Genomic DNA, 17,338 nt, shown 5'->3' on the forward strand with positions numbered 1-17,338 from the left:
AACTGTTAGCAAGAGCTGTGCTGCGTTTGTGGAACTAACTAAAGTGATGTAATTAATACATATAGTGGGCAATAATAGGATAAATGTATGTAGAAATTTTCGTTTTTAAAATATTATATATTAAATAATACAAGATTGTTTTACATATAGAAATATTATGTAGTTTGGTTGAACTTTTCTAAAAATTAGTTACAAAATTATAATTTTATTTAATATAATGAAAATACTAAGAATCATCAAAAGGTACTTTACTGCCCTAAATAACATTGTTGCCAAACTGATTTGAACCCAAAATTTCCGTAACATCGAAACTTATTTATATTTAATAACGATTTTTTCATCATTATTAAGAATATTTTAAATTCTAATGTGTTTACATCCTAATATGAATATATTATTCACATTTTTAAGTAATTTAAATAATAATAATAATTATATTATATTTCAATTATAGATGAAATATTATAATAATAAATTAGTAAAATCAATTAATTAACCATTTTATTTTATTATTTACATTTCATTAACAAAACTCAACAGAAAGAATTGGCTTTTAATTCTCTAAATTATTTAAATGTTTGTGCTAAATTAAAAAAATGTATTACCGTAAAATTGACCCACTGTGCGACTACACTTAACAAGGATTCAATAAAATAATTTTAAATTTTCTTTAAATAATAAACTTTATAATCGAATTACAAAACTTAGATTTCTAGATTGATCTTGTTATTATAACATGTCTAACCTAATCTATGTTTCAGGTGATGTGAAAACATATTCAATAATGATGTGAAAATTACTTTATTCTTCTAAAGTGCGTTTTTATATGTCTAATAATTGTGGAGATGTCAACAAAGTATGGTAAAAAGTTCTTTTAAATGATAATAATTTCTTTACTTGATTACGTTTCATAATTTTTAATATTAAATGTTTTAGGTTCTTAAGGGGTAAATGAAATATTTCCTCAAATTTTATTTGATCAAAGGACAATGAAACGAACCAAAAAAACTTCCCACATAACAATATACGTGAAATTTTTTCTTGATAAATATATATTATTGCAAATTATAATAGATAATTGTCATATAAAGGTTTGTAACCTGTTTCACCGTAAACGTTGGTGGGAATAAGTTTGACAATTTTATTTTAATGTTTTAAACATGTATGTGTTTCGTAGGGATGTTAAAATTATAACCTCCTCCTCGAATCCATAATTTTTTTATATAGCTCTTGAGTTAAAAATTATTTTTAACTTGGATAACTGAAATTGCTTTCTCTTATATGAATCCATATTTATCTAGTGGAGGAATATTTTTTCTAGTACAAACTTTTCTACGTTGGTCTCCATCGCTTCAAGAATTACTTCCTTCAATCAGCTTGACATAAAAATGTTGTCCACACTGTCAAAGCTGAACTAACTTCTTGTGCATTTCCGGGATGGATCCACGACCACTTTTACTGTTGAGGTAGGCAACCAAGAATACACAATATTCCGGTTACAATTTTAATAGATGAGTGCATTTTTAATTTGATAAAATTACTTACATAATTTCTTGATTAACATATTAGAGGAGATTCATTTTTTTCAATTAATTGACGTTTGTTACAGACCTCCTTTAAAGCAGAGACAATAAATATTGTTCAAACTGTAATAATAAATTACAAAATAAATTGTACAAATACTTTCTTTCCACCAAAAAGTTTTTTTCGGCAATAATTCTCTCGTAACACTTGAGAAGTTTCTTATTTAAGGTGCACAGCTTTAGTGCCCAATGGATTTGCTCAGTTTTTAACTTTAATTTAAGTACCGTCGACTTTTGTTAATTCGAGACTCGTTGGATTCTTAAAAGATTACAAATTATCGAGTGTTTGAAATATCAAATGATCCGAAATTTTTGACAGAAAAGATATAAAACTTACATACTCGTACATATTCATAATGTAAATTAATTAATCTTTCGAAAGAACTCTGTTATATTGGTTTGCTTCAAAGCACATTACTGCTGCTCAGGCTCTTGCTTCTTTAACTGACACATCTGCTAAAGGTTATGATGTATCATGGTCATCTCCGTTGTTTTTTCATTTGTATCTGTTGCAGATAAAATTTCTCCATCGGTTAGTGAACCTGAGACAGCAACATCTTCATCCACTTGAACAAAGTCAGGAAAACTCACACTGCTGATGTCAACAAGTGGTTCTATTGCTAGTTCTTCATCATCCATAATTACTGGAAGATTTTCCTGATCTTCTTTTATGAAACCAGATTTTTTGAAGCAGTTAACAATTAATAAAGTAATCGGTTTCAATCAACATATTCATCAAAAATATGTTCTCAGATTTTGTTAATTAGGTTTTCAATATATTCACAATTTCTATCAATCATTATCTGACAAACTAGTTTAAAAAATTATATAATATAATATTACATACATATAAGCACATGGGCTGAAAAGTCCTCAATCTAACACATAAATGGCGTTTGTTTTATTGTAGTTAGTACAAACATTCAAAAGACAGCTGTTAAAATTTCATGACATTCTATTAATTAGTTCGTGAGTTACTGTGTTAAGAGTGAGGTTTGTTATTTTCAAAACAATGAATCACAAACTACATAAATTAAACTTCGAATTGCTCCCACATCCATCGTATTCGCCGGATTTGGCTCCAAAAATGAAGTTTATTTACTATACATTATATTGCAATATTTTTTACTGATCTATTTCCAGACTAAACATCTATTTAAAACACAAATTTTTAGTTTCCCAATATTTATTTTAAATACATTAACAAATATATATTTATTATTATCTTCCATCTCATTAAAATCAAATATAAATAAAATTACATTACATAGACTACATGAATACTTATTCTATATTTCATTGCATTTTATATCAAGTAATCCCGTTTTCTGGTGCTTAAAATGCGGCTTAACTTCAATATCATGTAAACATTTCATGGATATCTATAGTTAAAGGCATATTCATGAGCATCAAATGTTTATTTAATGATGGTAGTGATGTTTCTCCAATATGTTCAAATTTGGAATATTTGCTCTGATGTTGATTGTTATTTGCTCTTCCATTCGTAACATGAAACGGGCTCTTCAGCAGTTTCCCCTTTACCTTTGCAAATTTACTTATATGCGTTGTATCTTTATATATCCTCATATGATACAGATTTAATGTTAGTTTGTGGATTACGTTTTTTAAATACATATTACTGTCGAAGAAGATCACGTTATTTACAGGCATCACTATTTACTGCCTACAATGTTGACACCATACTTAAGGATGCAAAAATATTAATAAGCTGCGTTGTCCAATGCATCTTTCCGCAAGGTGAATCGAATATTTCTAATACTAAAATCTGCTGGGAGTTTACCTTGCACATCAGTGGCGGATATTTAGAAGCAACGTTTGAAATTAAAAATATTTATTCTCAAGTAAATTATGGAAAGAGTAATTATGATAATGGGGTTTGCGATTGGAATATCGTGGCAAAGGGACACTCAACTGAAATGAATTTTGTCACTTTTGAATTGGAGGAACAAAGCAGCTGTGTATTTGACTATGTGAAGATTTTTGATGGCCCCGATTCAGGAAGTCCTTCTTTAGGGGATATTGTTTGATAGAGGGAAAATAGAAGTCTAAACGATGAGGACGTATTGTGGTCCAGAAACACCTACGGAACAGACTTCGTCCAAAAATGAGATGTCAGTGATATTTGTGTCTGACAAAACATTCCAGAAGCTCCAATGGTGTTTGTTTCGTACCCCACACAAATTTAACTCATATTGTTGCTAATAACTTTCAGAAAAAAGTTGACAAAAATGAATTTTAAGGACATTTATTCAATGCAGTATAAGTCCTTTTAATCTTATAAACAACAATGTTCACATAAATATCTTATTAAATACACAAATATGTACAGTTATTCAAATAAATACTATATGTATAAACATCGTCAATACCTATTCTATATTACGTTCCTATAGTTTAAAATGAGGCATAACTTTAATGTCTGCTGTGAACATTTCATGGATATCTATAGTTTCTATAGTCATATTTATGAGCATCAAATTTTCATTTACAGATGGTAGTGATGTTTCTCCAATCTGTTCAAATTTGCAATATTTGTTCTGATCTAGATTGTGTCTTGCTCTACCATTTGTAACATGAAACAGGCTCTTCAGCATTTTCCCCTTTATCTTTGAAAGTTTACTTTTATGTGTGGTATCTTTATATATCCTTATATGATACAGACTTAGTGTTAGTTTGTGGATGACTTTTTTTAAATACATATTACTACCGAAAAAGATCACGTTCTTTACAGGCATAACTACATCGCTGGCTACAACGTTGACACCATACTTAAGGACGCAAACATAGTAATAAGCTGCATTGTCCAATGCAGCTTTTTGCAAGGTGAAACGAATATTTCTAATATTAAAATCTGCTGGGTGTCCATCTTGCACATCAGTGGAATTAGATGCCTGTACTAGAAGAGTCTTTTTTATATCTGAAAATAAAAATTGTTATGTATACTTTAATTTTACGTTAGAAAAATTATTACTTACTTTCAATGAGCAGAAGTTTCTCGGCTTCAATTCTTTCCCTGCTTTTAAAGAGCATTTTATTTGACTCGCACACTATTAATGCCTTCCGAATTTGTTCTATCTTACTATTCTGGACATTAATCTGCTGTATATAGGAAACGACTTTACTTCTCTTAGGCACTTCTGGTAGTTGATTCTCTGTTGGTAAAAGAGAATCCCGTATATTGTCAGCATTTGTCACATCTATATTAACAGTGAAATTTTCGTCCTCCAGTCCAAAAGCACTAATCTTATCTAAATTATAAGCATTGTATATCTGCTATTTCTTCCGAATTAATTTCATCATAAATCAATTTCCATGAGTTTAAATTTAATACATCATTTATTTTAAATGAATCTTCAGTTTGTGGAACTTTAGAATCGAGATCACTGCCTAAAACATCATCAGAACTTTTCTTCTCGGTACTAATTCTTAAGTAATCTGCTTCTGCTTCATTCCATTTCTTTAATGTATCTTGAAAGTCGTTTCAACAAGAGCTGTTGAATATGATTAACATTTTTACTCATTTCCAGGTTTCCGCTTGTTTTCACAGGAGGTACATTTAGGGGAACAATATTATTCAATAAATAAAATTTATACCTAGTAAGGTTTATGAAAGAATTAGAGAAATTAGAATAGTTTCAGTTATTTGATTTAAATGAATTTATTTAAAAGAAGTCCGAATTATTCGAAATTATTTATTCAAATTACTTATTTAAGTGCACTTCATTTATGGTTATTGATAACCATCAATACTTTTTTTTTAAATTTAAATATGTGTTGCTAATTGACAGTGCCAATTAAATGAAATAAAAAATAAGTCTAATTATTGTTGAAATTAATGATGACAATGATGCAAACAATTAAAATAATGTTAAAAATCCAGTTCAACGAAATTTAAATAACAACACAATATAATTGTATATTAATTGTTATTTCAATTGAATTGTATTTATATTTTGTCATGATCTTGTACAGCCCGTAATATATTTGCATAATAAAAAGCCATATAAATATGCATATAATTGTCGGTCGGAGTGTCAATAGAAGTGAAAACCAGATTGACGTTGATAATTTTAATTCAACATTATGAAATTAAAGAATTTTAATACTAAAAATTCTAAGTTTTCGCTTCTATCGACAGTCTCTATCATTATAACTGCCTTAAATAACAAGAGACTAAATTATTCATGAAGATAATTCAAAAACTCACTAGATTGAAAGTAAACATAGGGAAAAAAAAAAGAATTTGATAAACTTACCTTTGAAACTTGATATTATTGTATATAAATATGTCGGAGGGTTCATGTGAAACGCAAGTAGTACTATGGGTTGCATACTTATAGTACTTGGGTGGAATCAGCGGAAGTGCTAAGCAGGGGATGGTACTCGAACCGAGGGTGACGGTAGAGGAGACCTGCGAGGGCGGACAGTTAAGCTCCGTCAGGGAAGCTGCGTAGAAGTCTTGGCTTGGCATAACCGTCGGGATCACCGCGTTTCATACGACTCCTACCTAATTGTTTGACTATTAGTTGTAATCCTGTGCCTGTTAGTTCAATTACATTGTAAGGACTATTTGCGTGTTATTTAATATTCGAAATGGCCGATAATCCTGACCGCGCTGCGACATCAGAAGTGGGATCTGAATCAAGATTTGAATCAGGATCAGGATCTGGATCTGGTGGAAGTGAAGTGAAGTGGGAGTCTTTATTGGAACAACAAAATAGGAACTTTTTGGCTCTTCTACAAGCTCTGCGGCCACCGTCGAATCAGGTCAGTGTAGAATTGCCAGAGTTTGATCCGGATACAGAGAACGCTGATGCACAAGCTTGGATCTCGACGGCAGATATGTGCATTTCGGACAAATCAATGAGTGGTGCTCCCTTGATAATTTTGCTTAGTAAAGCTTTAAGGGGTCAAGCATCCTCTTGGCTATCAAAAGTGACATACCCGGAGATGACGTGGTCGGAATTTAAAGACATTTTTGCGTCAAGATATCATTGTCCCGAAACAACAGCGACTGTTTTTCTAAATTTCCTAAACAATAAGCCAAAGGATGATGAATGTCTTGCATCGTATGCAGCTCGCCAAATGACGTCGCTAATGACTAGGTGTTCGAATCTGACAAGAGAAGAAATTCTAGCGAGTGCGGTTCTTGCACATATCGCATCATTCGAACCCAGGACTCGTCGACTTGCGATTACCTCCGACATCGATACAAGAGCTAAACTGCTAAAAGAACTGACCGTTTTTTCTTATATGAAAAGGAAATCAACGACGAACGACCTCGACCACAACCCCAATAAAAAGCCTAAATTACCAATGGCTTCAACAATATGTTACAATTGTGGGAAATTGGGTCATAAATCGGACAAGTGTCGGAGCTCAAGAAATGATGAGAACCAGATGTCGAGACCCAGTACCTCGAGTGGACACCCATCATTCAATGGACCAAATTCAACGAAGCCATCGATTGCCTGTTTCAAGTGTGGACGACAGGGACACTTTGCATCACGTTGTACTGTACCCAACCACTTAGACGCCAATCCGTAGTCGAAGGGATCAAGTACCGAGCGTCGCGTCAATATGTGTTTGGTAAACACACCTGCAGCCACTTTAAAACATAAGGGTGAGAAGTTTTCATTTTGTTTTGATTCCGGGTCGGAATGTTCGCTCATTAAAAAAATCTATATCACTTAAGCTTAATGGTAAACGATTTTCTAATGTTGTTGTTATGACTGGCATGGGACAGATGAGTATAAACAGTACCTAACAAATTTAGGCTGTTGTTGAAATTTATAATATCTCTCTTGAAGTATTGTTTCACTTTTTACCGGATTATTGTTAGCAACATGACACAATGATTGACCGAGAAATTTTGAGTAAAGGATTAGCTGTTCATATGACATTTGAGGAACTTAGCCTAAAGAAAATCAATGTAGTTAACATGTGCGTTTTAAACGATTCCTACAAAATTAATTTTCAAAATTTAGACATAGAAACTGACAAAAGCTAGATTTTCTTTTAATACGGAGAAATGTTCTTTTCTTAAAAAAAGTCTATTCAATATCTTGTATATCAAGTTTATGAAGTATGCAAAATTTACATAAATATCATAAAGTCATGTTTGATCGCTCTAAAGTCAGACACCAAACAAAATTTGATCCTATGTTTAGAATTGTTTTCTTCCTGATAGAGGTATTGAATGGTAATCTATATTTTTGAAGTCATTAAGTAGCAATCGAACTTATAAGTAAGCGCATGAAAAATCGTGGAAAATGCCAGAAAGTTATATTCCAGTTGAACTTGAAGGCGTTGAAAGAGACGTCAGTTTGAGTCCCAGTAGTGAGACTGTGGATTGTCTTACATGTGTCGATCTGTAACTGCAAGTGCAAAATCAGTTGGTTTTGATCATGGCGCAGGGGGCAGAGGCAATGTAGAGACGTTGTGTGTAGATGATCATTGTTTAGACGATGATTCATGTGTTTAATTGGGAATATTAACAAAGGCATTTGAATTATTATCAATGTTCATGTTTGGATATTTTGAAATAGATCTAAACAGTACCTGTGTTGAATGGAATCGGTTGTCTTATTTTGGGAAAGAGTTAATTGTAAAAATGTAATAATTATTTTATGAGTGTCTTGTAACAGATATTTATTTGGTATGACCGCATAAAGAAAATGCCAGAAAACTTTGTACCCAATGACGATGATTTAATCACTTTTTCTGAAGAAGAAGAATCAACGTAAATAATAGTTTAAATCTTAATTTTATTCATTTTTTTATATTTTTTATTATTATTTTATCATTGGACTGAAAACTGTGTGGACACTGATTAAGTTGAGAGCCGTCGCTGGTAAAGTGGCGAAGAGATTTTATCGCTGGTTAAGTGATAATTTCTAGTGAGAGCCGTCGCTGGTAAAGTGGCGAAGAGATTTTATCGCTGGTTAAGTGATAATTTCTAGTGAGAGCCGTCGCTGGTAAAGTGGCGAAGAGATTTTATCGCTGGTTAAGTGATAATTTCTAGTGAGAGCCGTCGCTGGTAAAGTGGCGAAGAGATTTTATCGCTGGTTAAGTGATAATTTCTAGTGAGAGCCGTCGCTGGTTAAGTGGCGAAGAGATTTTATCGCTGGTTAAGTGATAATTTCTGTTGAGAGTCATCGCTGGTTAAGTGATGACGAGTCTGTATTGCTGGTTAAGTGATGCAGATCTTGAGGTTTTCATGTCCATAGATAAACTCTAGTCTTATATTCGAAAATATCGTAGATGTAACACGCATTGGGGCAAACTTTTATGCATTTGATTTGAAAGGTTGATAAAACTATCGATAGCCTGATATTAGTCAGGAAAAGCCGAATGAACTATTACTGTTTGAACTTAATTTGCAGGAAAATCACACGAGGACGTGTGACTTGTCAGAATGGCCGTGTCGGAGGGTTCATGTGAAACGCAAGTAGTACTATGGGTTGCATACTTATAGTACTTGGGTGGAATCAGCGGAAGTGCTAAGCAGGGGATGGTACTCGAACCGAGGGTGACGGTAGAGGAGACCTGCGAGGGCGGACAGTTAAGCTCCGTCAGGGAAGCTGCGTAGAAGTCTTGGCTTGGCATAACCGTCGGGATCACCGCGTTTCATACGACTCCTACCTAATTGTTTGACTATTAGTTGTAATCCTGTGCCTGTTAGTTCAATTACATTGTAAGGACTATTTGCGTGTTATTTAATATTCGAAATGGCCGATAATCCTGACCGCGCTGCGACAAATATAAAAAGATAAGAAGTAATGCAGATTCTTCTAATTAACTGCAGCTTGGGAAGGGAAATAAGGAAAAAATATGAAATATTATTAATAATATTTTGAAATGTCCTTCTAATAACACTAATTTACATATTTTGAGAGATATCAACACACTGTGCAATATAACAGTGAGACTTCAAATACTAGAAATGGGATTTCGACAGAAAAAATATTCGATGTAGGGCCAGAAAAAATTTACACCATTTTTGAGATATGACAAAAAAATAACTGCCGATACGATAGCCTGTAATCCAAAAGACCAACCCCGAGGAAAATTGGCTTCGCCAATAAAAACAATAGCTCAATCATCATTTAAAAAAAATTGGAAAGCAAAATTCAAAAATTGAACGATAGGTGCCACGGAAGAATTATTGCAGAGAAAATATTGTTGGTAGAAAGTGAATATTTATATCACATATTTTAAATTATTACAAATTAACAATTCATATTCACCTAATGATTTCAGAAACTGATTTCTCAGATGAAGAAAAGATCGTTGACGATGGTTCTTTTAACGACGAGTCTGCTTCGGAAACAGAAAATGTCATAAAAAAATTATGATTTCACATAGATTCTTATGTATATAGAAAAATATAATATAAAATATATAAAATATATTAAAAAAATAGGAAAATGTAGTGGGTCTGGCGATTACAAAGTTCCTAGGGACGCATATAGGATTAACTTTCAAAATTACAGGATCGAAACCAGGAAATTAATGAATTTGCTATTTACTAAAGAAACTATGGCTTGCCCTTATTTATCGGAAAAAATGAGTTCGACTCACCTTGACAAAAAATGTAAACTTCCGTTGAACCCAATTATTATAGGAAAAATCACCAAAATGGACTATAATAAAACTATTTGCGATATATTCTTTCCAGGAATTATTGAGAAATGGAAAGATCAAAGACGGCAGAGTTGCGCCCTTCTCAATAAATTATTTACAAAAGTGTTTTAACGTCAATTGTTGTAACATATTGATTAGAACAATTTTAGAAACATTCCAAAGAAAAAAATTTAAAAACATAGAAGTTCCACACATGTATGCGAAGATCATTTTTCACCTTCAGATTTTCCTTGTATTTTTAATAATAATTAATGACATTTTCTGAAAAATGGAACTGTACCTCTTCCACCTCTTCAAGAAAATTCTGTATTTCCTTCCTCTTCGACTAATATATAAATTCCAATATTTGATATTAATCATAGTTCTTACTCTATAATACACAATAATATATTAAATATTAATATACAAATTATTCTAATGTTTTACTAAAATATTCTGATTCTATTTCTGTTGCTGATGTTCCCTCTACTTAAGGTATTTTTCTTTGTACAAATTCTCTTTTAGATACAAATAATAATTCTAATGTTTCGAAAGACTGTCACTCAATTGTACTTTTATATCATTCCAATTGCAAATCTCCATCTCGTATCTCTGATAAAAGTACAAATGCTGAGAAAAAATCGTTGTATAAGTTGCATCGAAAAGCTATTTCAAAAATTTTTAAGTTAAAAACACGTTGCCAAAAACAAAAATCTGACATTTCCAATCTTCGCAGTATTATTAAAAGTGGAAAATTAGAAGAAATTTGTGCTGATTTAAATGTGGTTACTTGAAATTTTTTTGAAAAAATTTTTGTAGAAAATCTCATGGCAGAACTTGGTATGTATGTTACAAACCCAATGGCAAACTATATTGTTATTTAAATACAAACTCATTTTTCTTTACCTTCAATTTCTTCTCTCAAAAATCTTCTCAGTAAATTTGAATTTGAGTATGGTGTTAATGAACTATATTTTGAATATTTAAAGTGAGTTTCTTCTGCATTAAATGTCGTCATCGAATCCGATGAAAGCTTAGTTGAAAATGAATTTGCTGTTTACTAAATTAAAGTTATTACTATATTTATCCTAAAGAAATTCCATGTATTATCGTAAAATTGACCCACTCTGCGACTACACTTAACAAGGATTCAATGAAATAATTTTAAATTTTCTTTAAATTTTTAGATTGATCTTGTTTTTATAACATATCTAACCTAATTTATGTTTCATGTGATTTGAAAACATATTCAATAAAGATGTCAAAATTGCTATATTCTTCTAAAGCGCATTTTAATATGGCTAATAATTGTAGAGATGTCAACAATGTATGGTAAAAAGCTCTTTTAAATGATAATAGTTTCTTTACTTGATGATGTTTCATAATTTTTAATATTAAATGTTTTAGGTTCTTTTTGGGTTGTTAAGGGGTAAATGAAATATTTCCTCAAATTTTAATTGCTCAAAGGACATTGAAGCGAACCAAGAAGACTTCCCACATAACAATATACAACACCACTTGAGATTTTTATCACAACCATCTTAATTATTTGACTCTTCAGATACGTGAAAATTTTTCTTGATAAATGTATATCAAATTATAATGGATAATTGACAAATAAAGGTTTGTAACCTGTTTCACCGTAAACAATAGTGGGGATAAGTTTTACAATTTTGTTTTAATGTTTTAAACATGTATGTTTCTGCTTGAATAATTGTTGCTCAATCAGCTTGACCTAAAAATGTTGTCCACACTGTCAAAGCTGAACTAACTTCTTGTGCATTTCCGGGATGGATCCACGACCACGTTTACGGTTGAGGTAGGCAACCCAGAATACACAATATTCCGGTTACAATTTTAATAAAATCTAAACTTAGGACCAAATTAGGTGTTGCGTTTTTAACTTTAACTGGCTTTTTAAGATGAGTGTATTTTTAATTTGATAAAGATACTTACATAATTTCTTAATTAACATATTAGAGGAGAATCATTTTTTTCAATTAATTGAGGTTTGTTACAGAAGACCCTTCTTTAAAGCAGAGACAATAAATATTGTTCAAACTGTAATAATAAATTATAAAATAAATTGTACAAATACTTTCTTTCCACCAAAAAGTTTTTTTCGGCAATAATTCTCTCGTAACACTTGAGAAGTTTCTTATTTAAGGTGCACAGCTTTAGTGCCCAATGAATTTGCTCAGTTTTTAACTTTAATTTAAGTACAGTCGACTTTCGTTAATTCGAGACTCGTTGGACTCTTAAAAGATTACAAATTATCGAGTGTCCGAAATATCAAATGATCCGAAATTTTTGACAGAAAAGATATAAAACTTACATACTCGTACATATTCACAATGTAAATTAATTAATCTTTCGAAAGAACTCTGTTATATTGGTTTGCTTCAAAGCACATTATTGCTGCTTAGGCTCTTGCTTCCTTAACTGACACCTCTGCCAAAGGTTATGATGTATCATGGTCACCTCCGTTGGTGAACCTGAGACAGCAACATCTTCATCCACTTGAACAAAGTCAGAAAAACTCACACTGCTGATGTCAACTAGTGGTTCTATTGCTAGTTTTTCATCATCCATAATTACAGGAAGATTTTTCTGATATTCTTTTATGAAACCAGATTTTTTGAAGCAGTTAACAATTGATAAAGTAATCAGTTTCATGTTCATCAAAAAGATGTTCTCAGATTTTGTTAATTAGGTTTTCAACATATTCACAATTTCTATCAATCATTATCTGACAAACTAGTTTAACAAATTATATAATATAATATTACATTCATACATACACATGGTCTAAAAAGTCCTCAACCTAACACATAAATGGCGCTAGTTTTATTGTATTCACCTCTTTTTCAGTTAGTACAAACCTTCAAAAGATAGCTGTTAAAATTTCATGATATTCTATTAATTAGTTCGTGAGTTACTGTGTTAAGAGTGAGGCTACTTTTGTTATTTTCAAAACAATGAATCACAAACTACATAAATTAAACTTCGAATTGCTCCCACATCCACCGTATTCGCCGGATTTGGCTCCAAAAATGAAGTTGTCTACATTATTTTCATAAATATGCATTGTATGTATGAAATACAGCAACACCTTTGTGTATTATAGAAATTTCTACTATTTACTACACATTATATTGAAATATTTTTTACTGATTCATTATTCATAGTGTGCGAGATTAGTCTACTTTCAGACTAAACATCTATTTAAAACACAAATTTTTAGTTTTCCAATATTTATTTTAAACACATTAACAAATTTATATTTATTATTTTCTTCCATCTCATTAAATAAATATAAAGAAAATTACATTCTAGACTACACGAATACTTATTCTATATTTCATTGCGTTTTATATCAAGTAATTCCGTTTTCTGGTGCTTAAAAAGCGGCTTAACTTCAATGTCATGTAAACATTTCATGGATATCTATAGTTTCTATAGCCATATTTATGAGCATCAAATTTTCATTTACAGATGGTAGTGATGTTTCTCCAATATGTTCAAATTTGCAATATTTGTTCTGATGTAGATTGTGTCTTGTTCTACCATTTGTAACATGAAACAGGCTCTTCAGCATTTTTCCCTTTATCTTTGAAAGTTTACTTTTATGTGTGGTATCTTTATATATTCTCATATGATACAGACTTAATGTTAGTTTGTGGATGACTTTTTTAAATACATATTATTACCGAAGAAGATCGCGTTATTTACAGGCATAACTACATCGCTGGCTACAACGTGGACACCATACTTAAGGACGCAAACACATTGGACAATGCAGCTTTTCGCAAGGTGAAACGAATATTTCTAATATTCAAATCTGCTGGTTGTCCATCTTGCACATCAGTGGAATTAGATGCCTGTACTAGAAGAGTCTTTTTTATATCTGAAAATAAAAATTGTTATGTATACTTTAATTTTACGTTAGAAAAATTATTACTTACTTTCAATGAGCAGAAGTTTCTCGGCTTCAACTCTTTTCCTGCTTTTAAAGAGCATTTTATTTGATTCGCACACTATTAATGCCTTCCGAATTTGTTCTATTTTACTGTTCTGGACATTAATCTGATGTATATAGGAAACGACTTTACTTCTCTTAAGCACTTCTGGTAGTTGATTCTCTGTTGGTAAAAGAGAATCCCGTATATTGTCAGCATTTGTCACATCTATGTCAGCAGTGGAATTCTCGTCCTCCAATGAACTATCTATAGATAAAATGTCGCTCAGATCATCACCGTTCAAACTAGCACTAATCTTATCTAAATTATAAGCATTATATATCTGATCTTTTCTAATCCATTCCCGAAGAATTATCAGGAACTTTTGCTTACATTTTTCCGAATTAATGTCATCATAAATCAATTTCCATGAGTTTAAATTTAATACATCACTTATTTTAAATGGATCTTCAGTTTGACATTAGAATCGGTGTCATTGCTTAAAACATCACCAGAACTATTCTTCTCGGCACTAATATTTAAGTAATCTGCTTCTGCTTCTTTCCATCAATACTTTTTTTTAATTTAAATATGTGTTGCTAATTGATAGTGTCAATTAAATGAAATAAAAAATAAGTCTAAGTATTGTTGAAATTCAACGAAATTTAAAAAACAACACAATATAATTGTATATTAATTGTTATTTCAATTGAATTGTATTTATATTTTGTCATGATCTTGTACAGCCCGTAATTTATTTGAATAATAAAAAACCATATAAACATGCTTATAATTGTCGGTCGGAGTGTCAATAGAAGTGAAAACTAGATTGACGTTGATAATTTTAATTCAACATTATGAAATTATGAACATATGAAAGTTTTCACTTCTATCGACAGTCTCTATCATTATAACTGCTTTAAATAACAAGAGACTAAATTATTCATGAAGATAATTCAAAAACTTACTCACTAGATTGAAAGTAAACTTAGGAAAAAAGAGAATTTGATAAACTTACCTTCGAAACTTGATATTATTGTATATAAATATAAAAAGATAAGAAGTAATGCAGTTTCTTCTAATTAACTGCAGCTTGGGAAGAAAAATAGGAAGTATGAAATATTATTAATAATATTTTGAAATATCCTTCTAATAACACTAATTTACATATTATGAGAGATATCAACACATTGTGCAATACTTACTTCGAGGGTGTGATCTATTCAATTGGAAATTATTGGACCAATAACAGTAAGGATAAGTCATCAAATACTAGAAATTGGATTTCGACAGAAAAAATATCCGATGTAGGGCCAGAAAAAGTTTACACCGTTTTTGAGATATGACAAAAAAATAACTGCCGATACGATAGCCTGTAATCCAAAGGACCAACCCCCGAGGAAAATTGGATTCGCCAATAAAAACGATAAGTTCAATCATTATTCAGAAGAAATTGGAAAGCAAAATTCACAAATTGAACGAGAAGTGTCACGAAAAAATTATTGCTGAGAAAATATTGTTGGTAGAAAGTAAGAATTTGTATCATTTATTTTGAATTATTACAAATTTAACAATTCAGATTCACCTAATGATTTCAGAAACTGATTTCTCAAATGAAGAAAAGATCGTTGACGATGGTTCTTTTAACGACGAGTCTGCTTCGGAAACAGAAAACGTCATAAAAAAAATTATGATTTCACATAGATTCTTATGTATATAGAAAAATATAATATAAAATATATAAAATATATTAAAAAAATAGGAAAATGTAGTGGGTCGGGCTATTACAAAGTTCCTAGGGACGCATATAAAAGGATTAACTTTCAAAATTACAGGATCGAAACCAAAGAACTATGGCTTGCCCTTATTTATCGGGAAAAATGAGTTCGACTCACCTTGACAAAAAATGTAAATTTCCGTTGAACCCAATTATTGTAGGAAAAATCACCAAAATGGACTGTAATAAAACTATTTGCGATATTTTCTTTCCAGGAATTATTGAGAAATGGAAAGATCAAAGACGGCAGAGTTGCGCCCTTCTCAATAAATTATTTACAAAAGTGTTTTAACGTCAATTGTTGTAACATATTTATTAGAACAATTTTAGAAACATTCCAAAGAAAAAAATTTAAAAAACATAGAAGTTCCACACATGTATGCGAAGATCATTTTTCACCTTCAGATTTTCCTTGTATTTTTAATAATAATTAATGACATTTTCTGAAAAATGGAACTGTACCTCTTCCACCTCTTCAAGAAATTTCTGTATTTCCTTCCTCTTCGATTAATATTCAACTTCCAATATCTGATATTAATCATAGTTCTTACTCTTCAATACACAATAATATATTAAATATTAATAAACAAATTATTCTAATGTTTTACTAAAATATTCTGATTCTATTTCTGTTGCTGATGTTCCTTCTACTTAAGGTATTTTTCTTTGTACAAATTCTCTTTTAGATACAAATAATAATTCTAATGTTTCGAAAGACCCACTCGTCACCTTATTGTACTTTTAGATCATTCCTGACATCTCTGATAAAAGTACAAATAATACTGAGAAAAAATCGTTGTTGTATAAGTTCCATCGAAAAGCTATTTCAAAAATTTTTAAGTTAAAGACACGTTGCCAAAAACAAAAATCTGACATCCAATCTTCGTAGTATTATTAAAAGTGGAAAATTATAAGAAATTTGTGCTGATTTAAATGTGGTTACTAGAAATTTGTTTGCAAAATTTCTATAGAAAATCTCATGGCAGAACAGAAAGTTTTACACTTTCCATGTATGTTACAAACACAATGGCAAACTATATTTATTTAAATACAAACTCATTTTTCTTTACCTGCAATTTCTTCTCACAAAAATCTGGTGTTAATGAACTATATTTTGAATATTTAAAGTGTGTTTCTTCTACATTAAATGTCGTCATCGAATCCGATGTTAACTTAGTTGAAAATGAATTTGCTGTTTACTAAAGAAACAATGGCTTCCTCTTACTTATCAGAAAAAGTGACTCTGACAAGAAATGAAAATGGTCGCTGAACGAATCCGCAATACAATAGAAGATTGTGTAAAATAGAAGTTTCAAATTAGTCAATATTGGAAGTTCTATACTAACATTACCAAAATGGACTGTAATAAAACT

The 17,338-nt window shown here is 30.9% G+C and overlaps 1 protein-coding gene across 3 annotated transcripts; it reads right to left on the bottom strand.

Moving 5' to 3' along the window:
• Nucleotides 1–2,981: 2,981 nt before the first annotated feature.
• On the bottom strand, nucleotides 2,982–15,176 carry LOC126265656 (uncharacterized). 3 transcript variants are annotated; one of them, XM_049967814.1, is made up of 2 exons: nucleotides 14,195–15,176; nucleotides 2,982–4,521 (listed from the first exon to the last, which is right to left on the bottom strand). In XM_049967814.1, the coding sequence occupies exons 1-2, from the start codon at nucleotides 14,247–14,249 to the stop codon at nucleotides 3,992–3,994; spliced, it is 585 nt and encodes a 194-aa protein (XP_049823771.1). In that variant the 5' UTR covers nucleotides 14,250–15,176; the 3' UTR covers nucleotides 2,982–3,991. The 3 variants fall into 3 exon arrangements, 2 of the variants coding, with proteins under 2 accessions (XP_049823771.1, XP_049823772.1); XM_049967815.1 differs by lacking the exon at nucleotides 14,195–15,176 and adding an exon at nucleotides 4,580–4,749; XR_007548153.1 differs by lacking the exon at nucleotides 2,982–4,521 and adding an exon at nucleotides 13,484–14,136.
• Nucleotides 15,177–17,338: the final 2,162 nt, after the last annotated feature.

The sequence above is a fragment of the Aethina tumida genome, chromosome 5, assembly GCF_024364675.1.
Source record: "Aethina tumida isolate Nest 87 chromosome 5, icAetTumi1.1, whole genome shotgun sequence".
NCBI lineage: Eukaryota > Metazoa > Arthropoda > Insecta > Coleoptera > Nitidulidae > Aethina > Aethina tumida.

Excerpts from the sequence above, each read along its gene's own strand:
- LOC126265656 (XM_049967814.1), bottom strand. The coding sequence starts at position 14,249 with ATGCTCTTTAAAAGCAGGAAAAGAGTTGAAGCCGAGAAACTTCTGCTC. Across the intron at positions 4,522-14,194 it reads GAAACTTCTGCTCATTGAAA|ATATAAAAAAGACTCTTCTA; the intron begins GTAAGTAATAAT and ends TTTTATTTTCAG.